The sequence below is a fragment of the Rutilus rutilus genome (assembly GCF_951802725.1).
Source record: "Rutilus rutilus genome assembly, chromosome: 15".
Lineage (NCBI taxonomy): Eukaryota > Metazoa > Chordata > Actinopteri > Cypriniformes > Leuciscidae > Rutilus > Rutilus rutilus.
In genome coordinates, this window is record NC_140220.1 from 3158787 (window position 1) to 3170093 (window position 11307).

Below are 11307 nucleotides of genomic sequence, written 5' to 3' on the forward strand. Positions count from 1 at the left end.
AAATATTGAGCTAATATGGACTAGATAGTCCAAAAGAGAGAAAAACTAAACAAAACAGGTGAACACTGAGGAGATAAGATAAGTCTGAGGAACACTGAGCTGGTTTGAGAAACACAGGAAAACACTCTTTGGATGTCAGGCCTTTAATCAAACCAGAATCAATCCAACTTTTGAAAGTTTATAGATGTTCAGTGTTGATTTCAACACTCATAATATCAGTGATCAAATAAATGTCAATGATCTAGTAAAATCCAAATACTGTGCTTTACTGCACAATGTTTTCATCACTTACCAACACATGAATAGGCGCTTCATAGGGGTTTCCCATCATATGCATTCAGTTTTAATTAGGCCTAATTAATTTTTATCAATCAAGTAGCTTGAAAACAAACAAAAATTTAAATAACATGAAAGTATTATGCAAACATTCTAGGTTTCTCCTTATAGAACCTTTTTGGCATGAAGTGTTCTTTAGAATTGAGTCAAGAACAATAGAATTCTATTTAAAACCCCATTTAACCTTTTTTTTTTTTCTAAGAGTGAGTTTTAGCAGCTGATGCATAACATTCACAAACCTTTTGACGTGGCTGTATTGCACAACCAGCTGATGAGTGTGCCGATGCTTTACAATTGATTAGTTCTGCATTGTGTTTCCTCAGAAAGAAAAAAAGCACAAGCTGTTTCATTGTGCAGAAACTCACAAAAATGTAGAAGTTTTAAAGGGTTTCGTGTCATTCTGACCTTTTGTAAACGTTTTAAAAGAAGGCACTGCTAAAGATCACATCTATGTGAAACTCTTTCCAAAACAAAGTTCCCTTTAAACTAATAAAATCTCATGGCTGAAAGAAGCTTTTGCTTCGACTGTTTGAAAGCATGTGCCTCTCTCTGACCGCTATCATCTGATGTGTGTTTGACCTGCGCTAAACCCTCGCAACTAAATTAAACTCAGGCCGGTTTACACCATAACAGTGTGACCTTTGATTTAAGACCATGAACATCCTGGAATCTCGGTTTTATTAAGTTCAATCTTCGAGTGTTTTTAAATACCGCAGTTCCACCCGATAATTAAAAAACCTCAGTTTATTGGTTTAATGTGCAAAACCACTTCATATCAATTATCCTGTTATATAGTTATACGCCTACATATCTTTTACTGGGTAATTGCGAATATTAATTTCCCTTTATCATCCTTATGCAATGTATTTCATTTGATTGTTTTTGTCTCTGTTACATATACACTGAAAGGTCAAGCAAATGCATGCAACAAACATCAATTAATATATTGATTCCTCTAATTAATAGTGGCACCAAACAGAATTGCACAAAGATGTTTGTTGAGAAAAACTCTTATTTATTTGAAATATGACGGTTCTTTGCTTGATGTTTTAGAGGACTTTGCCAATAGGGGGAGTCAGTCTGAGTTTTTTAACCCTTAATGGGATAGTTCGCCCAAAAATGATATTTAGGGTAGAGTGGGGGAAAACGCCCCCCTTAAGGAAAATGTGACATTACAGTGAAACAAAACATAAATGTGACTAGAATTGCCATCCCGGTTTTGAGTGACTATGGCAGGAGTTCTTCACCAAATATTAAAATTGCTCAGCCTTCATAATTAATTAGTATTTTCACTGAAAATATTTTTGTACAAAGGGGGCGTTTTGCCCCAGCGGTGGGGAAAAAGCCCCCTTTCTTACCAACCAGTTTGCTTCATTGATCAACAGCAAAATTAACAATAGTTTTTAATCTCTAAAAGTAAAAGGCAAGTAATGTATCAACATGTATATATATATTAATATTTATTTCAGCAATGTCCAAAATAGCCAAATTTAACTACCTTCCATCAGTGAGCTAACTTTGCTAGCAAGCTAGCTAGTTAATGCTCACTTGAGGTAATTTTTTCATGTTTTGTTCAAATATTTAGATTTTACCACCTAGTTATACTGCATTAAGTGTAAAACAAAGGATTTGATAGACAGAAATATTTTATTATAGTAATTATGATAGAGAAACTATGCCCCCAGGGGGGGCGTTTTACCCCTCAGCGTAGGGGGCGTTTTTTAAAAAATGTTTAATTTTTTAAATATAATTATATTCCTTATAAATAATATATGATCTCAAACTACAGACTTCACTATTCATCTATCATACATCACTGCGATATCCTGCAGAACAATATTCTCTTAAACACTTATTTACTAATATCTGAAAATTATAGCATTTACCATGTAATCCTCTTCTCTTCAAATATGTCGCTGGTGTCAGCTTCTCCATAGAGATTTGTATATCCCCGTTATCAACGTAGTGCATAGCAACAGTAAAAATGTATCTTGACTACTTTTACTGGTTATTTTGGGAAAAACAGGTGGGGGGGCGTTTTACCCCAGGGGGGCGTTTTCCCCCACTCTACCCTAATCCATGATTTACTCACCCTCAAGCCATTCGAGATGCATATGTCAATCTTTTTTCAGACGAACACATTTTCAGTTATTTTAGAAAATGTCTTAGATCTTTCAGTGGTTATAATGTGAAGCTATGGGGTCCAGCTGCTCCAAGACCGAAAATGTGCATGCATCCTTCACAAAAGTAATCCATCCGGCTCCAGGGGGATAAACGAAGGCCTTCTGAGGGTAATCCGTGCGGTTTTGTCGTAAAAATATACATATTTAAAACTTTATAAACGAAAATAACTGGCTTCCGGTGGCGGTCGGCGCGCGTTCATGGAGATGGAAGCGTCGTGACGTAGAACGAGCGTGACAGCGCAGCCAGAGAGCATGTGGACTTTTCCTTCATTTTTTAAAAGTGTTACCTTCATCTCAGGGGCATGAAACTCTGTGACTTTTCCTAAACATGCACAAAAAACTGGGCTTGATTTGGTTGTTCTAAAGGTGTGTAAATTTTTTTTTACCGTTTAAGGTGTTTGGGGTCAAAATGACCCCACATTGAAAATGAATGGGAAAATGAAAAAAATTACTTTTTTAAATTTTGTTTGTCAAAAAAAATAAAAGTAAATCCATAATAAATCTGAATTTTTTTACAAATAAACCAAGGTCTGGTCCTAGAGCATAAAAAAAAGTAGAACGAACTTTCTATCTCATACACACACACACACACACACAGACACACACACACAAACACACACATATGTGACTGCAACAGAGAGCATTTTTACAGAAATTGGCAAATAAAATAAACAAAACTGGCATAAATCTAAAAAATTGTACATTTAAATAAAGGTCTGGTCCTAGAGCATAAACCCAAAGTGGAACGAACTTTCTATCTCATACACACACACACACACACACACACACACACACACGTATGTCACTGCAACAGAGAGCATTTTTATAGGAATTGGCAAATAAAATCAACTAAACTGGCATAAATCTGAAAAATGTCACATATGCAACATGGAACAAGCTTAACACCTTAAACACCTTAAGTGTTATCCTTTTTTAACAGCGATTAAGGGTTAAAGGTATATGTAATGGATTTTAAACAGTTCAGTTTGTTAGTTGCAAGGAAATTACACACTTAATCTGTATGTAAAGTATATTATTCAAATGCATTTTCAACTGTTATTATAATTTATCACCATGAATGTTATTTTTCAAAACTCAACACCTGATTGGTGCTAAACTGACCTGTTGGCAATTCTTGCTCGGTGACAGCGTGAATCACTGGTACACGTAGTCATTATGTCTTAGCAAAGCTATTGAGTTACATGCGTTCTGTTTTTTTCTGAAAGATAAATGACGTAAGAAACGGGTTTAACACATAATATGATGCTCTTCTTTTGCCATCTAGAGGTGATTTGAATAACCAACAAAAGAGCTGCAAGCTGGTTCCACAAGTTTAACACAACTAGAAATCCTGGTTTCTGTATGTCTGGACATAAAAGGGGTTTTGTGTTTTTATTCTCTTATTCTCATGTAAAGGTTGAAGAACATCCCAAGGATTTTGTATATTTCATAATCACTTATAGCCTATATATGTGTCTAAAGTTATCACTTCAATGGTGTATTCAATATTGTGTGTATTGTTAGTTTATTAATGCTAATAAATCGGTGTAAAATATAAATATGAAATTGTATGTATATAAAAACATATACACTGCCGTTCAAAAGTTTGGGGTCAGTAAGATTTTTTATGTTTTTAAAAGAAGTCTCTTCTGCTCACCAAGGCTGCATTTATTTGATTAAAAATACAAACAAAAACAGTAATATTGTGAAATATTATTCCAATTTAAAACAGCTGTTTTCTATGTGAATATATAGTAAAGTGTAATTTATTCCTGTGATCAAAGCTGTATTTTCAGCATCATTACTCCAGTCTTCAGTGTCACATGATCCTTCAGAAATCACTCTAATATGAGGATTTGATGCTCAAGTAACATTTATGATTATTATCAATGTTGAAAACAGTTATTTACATTTTTATTTCATGATGCTATCATGAATAGAAAGTTCAAAAGAACAGCATTTATCTGAAATCTAAAGCTCTTGTAACATTAAACACTAAAGTTCAAAAGTTTGGGGTCAGTAAGAATTTTATTTTTATTTTGGGGGGAAATAAATAAAATAAATCAATACTTTTATTCATCAAGGATGAGTTAAACTGATCAAAAGTGACAGTAAAGACATTTATAATGTTAGAAAATATTCTATTTTAAATAAATATATAGCCTACATATATATAAATACATACACACTCACACACACACACAGATATAATACTCATGAACAATTGCATAATATATAAATGAAAGTTCATTAAACGTAAAACATTCAAAATAATAAGTCTGTTTTTATTTAGGCGATATATATTTTTTCTCAATTATAATATAACAATCATCAATTGGTTAGGAATATAAACGTTAAAGAATGCATACAATATAACCAGATATTATTTATGTATTTAAAATAATAATGTAGCCTAAATCATGTCTTAAGTTTGTCCTAAGCGGAGTTGCGGTGTGTGAGAGAGTGAGGAGGAGCGATCACGTGTTCCTGTTGACTGTAAGTACACGTCAGCGCTAAAGACCTCCTCACTCTTTCTCACATCACTTTCTCTTCCTGTTTGCAACTTTGTTGCACATGACACTTTATCTGGGTGAGTAGCTCGCGCTTCACAAACATCGACATTCGCGACACATTATCGTGACCGCGCACTTCGCTTTATGAATCGCGTGTTTGTCTCGCGCGTTCAGATGATAAAACTCATTGATGAACTTCTCTTGACAGAACCATGTTCGTGTTTCACCTGTGAAAATGCCCGGATCATGCCCACAACAGACGTGTAACAGCAGTACATGACCCAGAGTTTGCTTTCCATGCTGCTTTGACATTGAAAATGAGATTACGGTTGTTGAAGAAGAACTTTATTGTGTTCCTCGTCATTTTAATTGTCTTTATAATGCTGTTTTATTCCATTAAACGGACTAAAGAGGAAACAAACGTGGAGGTGACTGAAAAAGACGGCACTCCGGCTACTGTACTATTGGTGAAATTTGAGTATGGCAACATCCAGGATATGAGGAAGTCCATCTATGACAGCAACTACAGGCAGTTTATTCACAACGGAGACAAGTTTCCATCCGAGCCGGAGATGGTGGTCGTCGTTCAAGTCCACAATCGTCCGGCGTACCTCAAAATGCTCATACAATCCCTGGAAAAAGTCGATGGCATACAAAACACGCTTCTGATATTCAGCCACGACTATTTCTCAGAGGAAATCTCTGATGTGGTCCAGGGAATCACTTTCTGTAGGGTCCTCCAGATCTATTTCCCATACAGCACTCAGCTGTATCCGAACGAATTCCCAGGACAAGATCCGAGAGATTGTCCGAGAGACATTTCGAAGGAGGACGCCATTAAAAAGGGATGTTTGAACGCGGAGCACCCGGATTCGTACGGACACTACAGGGAAGCGTCCATCACTCAGACCAAACACCACTGGTGGTGGAAACTGCATTTCGTGTTCGAAAGAGTGCGGGTTCTCCTGGGATACAACGGATACGTCGTGTTCATCGAGGAAGACAACTACCTTCTCCCTGATTTCCACACGTACTTCAAATCCATGACCGAGCTTAGGAAAACCAGCTGCGGGGACTGCGACGTCCTCGCGTTGGGAAACCACAACGATTTATCCGGATTTCACGAGTTTTCCAGCAAAACCGAGACGACAGCATGGCTGTCCACCAAGCACAACATAGGAATGGGAATCTCCAGAGAGCTCTACTATAAACTGATGGGATGCAACAACGCGTTCTGCACCTATGATGATTATAACTGGGACTGGACCCTCCAGAACTTGTCTGGTACGTGCATCTCTAAACCCCTCAAGGTCCTGATGGCCCGTGGGAGCCGGGTTCTTCACACGGGCGACTGCGGCCTGCATCAGAAAGAGGATTGTCGGCCCGAAAGGGCTCAGGAGAGGGTGGATTCGGCACTTAAAGAGGCACATTCGGCACTTTTCCCTCCTGCACTCACGCTGACGGACCACGGGCCGGTGGAGCATCATCCTCACCAGAAGAACGGAGGCTGGGGGGACGTTCGCGATCACACGCTGTGCATCAACTACGCAGCTCGACTCTGAGCTGGACGCTTCACTGTGTGCCATTCAGAATATCAGGGTTACATGTTGCAGGTTAAAGAGTTTGCTTTCACCAAAAATGTGAGCTATCGTGGTATGTGTGTGTGTATGCAAAAGGAAAAATCTCTGAAAGAAACCGGTCGACTTTTCACCCCAAAATCAATTGCTTCTGAATGGTTTACTTTTTTTTTTTTTTTTTTTTTTTTCTTACTGGTTTTTATTTATTTTTGTTGTATAGGATTTACAATTTTCACCCAGAAATTGCTAGTAAATTTCTCAAATAATTACAAGGATACATTTAGTTAAGCATCAATGTCTTAAGAAAAAAGAATGAAATAGTATGTTTTTTCACAGTGTATCAACTTAAAAAAATATATTATAATTATTAATATATAAATATTTGCAAAAGAAAAAATGTGGATGCATCTCACGAAAAAAAAAAAAAACAGGTTGACTTTTCACACCAAAATCAATTGCTCCTGAATGTTTTACTCTTGTGGTTTTTGTTATTCCCATACTGACATCTTATTTTTATTTTTTTTGTATAGGATTTACAATTTTCACTCAGAAATTGCAGTAACACTTCACAATAAGGTTTCATTAGTTAACATCTACATTAATTAACATGAACTAAGAATACTTCTACAGCATTTATTAATCTTAGTTAATGTTAATTTCAACATTTACTAATGCATTATTCAAATCAAAGGTTGTATTTGTTAACATTAGTTAATGCGCTGTGAACAAACATTGTGTTTTGATTAACTAGGATTAACAAAGATTAAATAAATACTGTAACAAATATATTGCTCATTGTTAGTTCATGTTAACAAATGAGACCTTACTGTAAAGTTTTACTGAAATTGCTAGTAAATTTCACACATAATTACAAAGAAACACTGAATTAAACATGATATTTTTAAGTAAAAAGATGTATTTACAACTTTAAAAATGTAAATTAGCACACATTAAAGGAAGTACGACAAGAACTACCATGATGTATAAACACTTCACAATGTATCATTGGTGTTTTGCATTATAATAATAACGGGGAAATGTGCTTAACTGTGTTGAAGATAATGTCACAACACTACAATATATGGTACTGCAAAAACTGACTGCATGTTCGTGCATATTGGATAATAATATAAAACGTGTCTCTTATTGATTCATTTGACTTTGTGGTGAAAAGTGAGCTGGATGTGTTTCATGAGGCCACGACTTTAAATATTACAATATTACTGACGCTATTAAAAGTTGTCATGAGGTTTAAGTTGCAAAAACATGCATGCATATTGTACATTGCAATTGCATGCATTTTAATTATTATTTTTCCATCACAAATCATAAACCTTCCAGCGAACATCTGTTTTGTTGTTCGAATGTAACAATCCTTTTGTCTTCCGTTACTGGAGTTTCTCTTGGATTATATTTTTTAACATTGGGACATATTTTGGTGGTATTTTTAGTTTGTGATTCAGTGATGCATTGAAATGTGCCTTAAAAACATTCTTTAATTTGCATAATGTCGTTTGCATAATTTGCTTTTGTGGTTTCCTCCTGTATTCCCCCGTCCTTTCTAATCTGGGTTAGTTTTTCTTCACAGCTGTACTTTGTTGCCTTGCATTGTGTTTAATATCTTGTGTAAATGTACATAGATGGCAGAAATGCTGCTCAGTGTTTTTCAAAGTTTAAGGCCCGGTTTCACAGACGAGGCTTAGATGAAGCCAGGATTAGGCCTTAGTTTAAATAGCTTTTATGAAGAAGAAAAACGAGTGCAAGTCTCAGTGCAAGTTGCTTTCAGTGCAAGACTATCTCAAGCCTCGTCTGTGAAACCGGCCATAAATCTGCTATTTTCATCTAAAACTCAGTAATGCAGTTAAACAGGTTTGGCTCCTGCAAGAGTATTTATTTTTCTCAGCATTTAAAGGGACAGTTCACCCAAAAAGGTTTCTCAAGTTGTTCCAAACCTGTCTGAGTTTCTTTCTTCTGCTGAACACAGTAAGAAGATATTTTTAAGAATGTTTGTAACCAAACAGTTTTGGACCCCATTGACTTCCATAGTAAGGACAAACAAAATACTATGGAAGTCAATTGGTGCCCCACCAATGTTTGGTAACTTACAAACGTATATCATAAATGATGACAGAATCTTCATTTTTGGGTGAACTTTTGGGGTCAAAGCAGCACAAACTTTCCTGGGACGGTAAAGTTACAAAAGTTGTGAAATGTTGACATGTATCCAAAGATCTTCACCTTTGTACATCGCTTGGAGAGTTTCCAAGGTTCAAAGGTGTTTTGCTCTTCTCAGCTGACCTTCTCTGTGTGTTTCCTCTGTTTCCTTTCTGTGATTTCCGTTATACGTTTGGGAGAGGAAAAGCTGACATGCTCAAAAGAGTTGCCAAATGTTTGTCAGTGGAAGTGGATCTGAAATGCATTGTGATTGAGCGTGTACTGAAGTGTGTATCGCTTGCTCTGTTTTTCTTTTGTACGGGTAAGATAATGATGTTTGTAAGTCTTTTGTTTTCCTAAAACAAATCAAAATGCTATCTCTAAAAGCCATATTCATTTTTGATCTTTTTAGCTTTGAGCCAAAGATGCATCGATCATGAGCAGTCGGCCAGGAGTTTAAACACCCAATCACATCTGTGTAATTCTGTTTTCTCTGATGTAATAAATTTATGAATAAGGGTTTCTTCTTTTGATGACTTTCTGTTTCCCAAACAAAAATGTAAAACCTTAGTTTGTATATAATATATTTTGTGTATAATTTATATATATATACACACACACACATACACATACACACATACATACATACACTCTAAAGACTGCTGGGTTGTGTTAACCCAATTTTGGGTCAAATATGGTCTCACCCAATGTTGGGTTAAAAATTCAATTTAAAAACGGACAAACCCAGCCGTTGGTTTACATTTTTAATGTAACCAATGCAATTTGTCCATTTTTAAATTGCATTTTTTAACCCAACGTTGGGTGAGACCATATTTGACCCAAAATTGGGTTAACACAACCCAGCAGTTTTTAGAGTGTACATATATGTATGTATATATATATATATATGTGTGTATGTATGTGTATGTATGTATATGTGTGTGTGTATGTATATGTATATATATATATATATATATATATATATATATATATATATATGCAGTACAGGAAAATAATTCATATACACTCTAAAAAATGCTGGGTTGTTTTAACCCAATGTTGGGTCAAATATGGACTAACCCAACGTTGGGTTAAAAAATGCAGTTTAAAAATGGACAAATTGTATTTTGGACATATCAAAAATGGACAAATTGCATTGGTTACATTAAAAATGTAACCCAACGGCTGGGTTTGTCCATTTTTAAATTGCATTTTTAACCCAACGTTGGGTTAGTCCATATTTGACCCAACATTGGGTTAAAACAACCCAGCATTTTTTAGAGTGTATGAATTGTATCAATATTTTATCAGACTTTCAGGTGATGTTGTTTCTGAGGAAGGAGTTTGTTTGTGAGTCGTTTATATATTTCTTCAAAGTGAATCAAATGAGAACAATACTTTTTCCATTTGAAATGAAAGATTTATACTTCATCAGGATGTGTTTTCCCTGTTCGTCGAACATAAGCTCAGTGAACATCTGCACAAGCTGGATGTCAGATAAGATAACCTGCGTTTGTTTACTTTCAGAGACCTTTAGAGAGCCACACTCAGCTCGCAAAGAACCATTTTACTTCACATGCAAATAAGATCTTAACCTTAAGGGTATAGTATGATAATCAAAAGTAATATTTTAGTGAGTATTATCAGTCCTTGGTCAAGAAACATTAAGTTCAGAAATTAATCACTGAGATCAACGTGTGTATGCAAACCGGCCTGAATATTATATTGCAACGCAGTAGTTCTAGTACTAGAGTAGTTATTTCACTAGGCGTTGCTACTGTCGATATAGCCTACCAAATATAAATATAGATATATTCAAATATATAAAAATAAAAATATATTCAAATGTTATTTTACATAATACATTTCTGTAGGCCCCACCTGAAAACTACTGTCAGACCTACATAAAAAACCTGAAAAGCACTGTTAATTTCATTTGTGTCTTTGTTATATTGTATTTATTTGTGCTTTTTGCTTGTAACTTTATTATTTGTTCTTATTTTATTGCTGACTATGTACTTGTCTTTGATTATGTTTTAAATGTATATTAGTTAGGCTAGTAGTTTTAGCTGTGGAACTGAAAATGGAATAGAGAATTGTGAATTTTCACTGCTATCTAAAATGTTGTTTCTAAAACAGTTTCATGGCCGGTACACAATATTTATGCATATACTGTGTATACAAACGCTTGTATAATACAATATGAAGCAGTTATTAAATTATGTTCTTTCTAAATTGTCAGGTATGATAGAACTAAATAAGTAAGATATTTAAGCTTTTTATCGTATAATTTCACATATATAGCCATTTGATTTAATTGATTTTTGTGCTTCCCAGAAGTCTGCGTTTTCAAGACCGCTAGTCGTTGTCACGTGATATCTGACACTTTCCTCAGCGCTTATCTGAATGACCCAATCACAGGCGTTTGTGCTTACTCGATGAGGGGTTTTAATTATAATTATATCGAAATGACTGCCCTCGTTTCCATTTCTACGGCGAGTACTAATCTATAAAATGTATACCTTTAAAAGATTCTACTTTTAG

General features: G+C 35.2%; 1 protein-coding gene across 1 annotated transcript; it reads left to right on the top strand.

Annotated features, from left to right (window-relative positions):
* Positions 1-5040: 5040 nt before the first annotated feature.
* Positions 5041-6907, top strand: LOC311305147 (alpha-1,6-mannosyl-glycoprotein 2-beta-N-acetylglucosaminyltransferase). The gene is made up of 2 exons (XM_084432687.1): positions 5041-5109; positions 5241-6907. Exon 2 carries the CDS (start codon positions 5350-5352, stop codon positions 6592-6594), a length of 1245 nt encoding a protein of 414 aa, XP_084288813.1. The 5' UTR covers positions 5041-5109; positions 5241-5349; the 3' UTR covers positions 6595-6907.
* The last annotated feature ends 4400 nt before the right edge of the window (positions 6908-11307 follow it).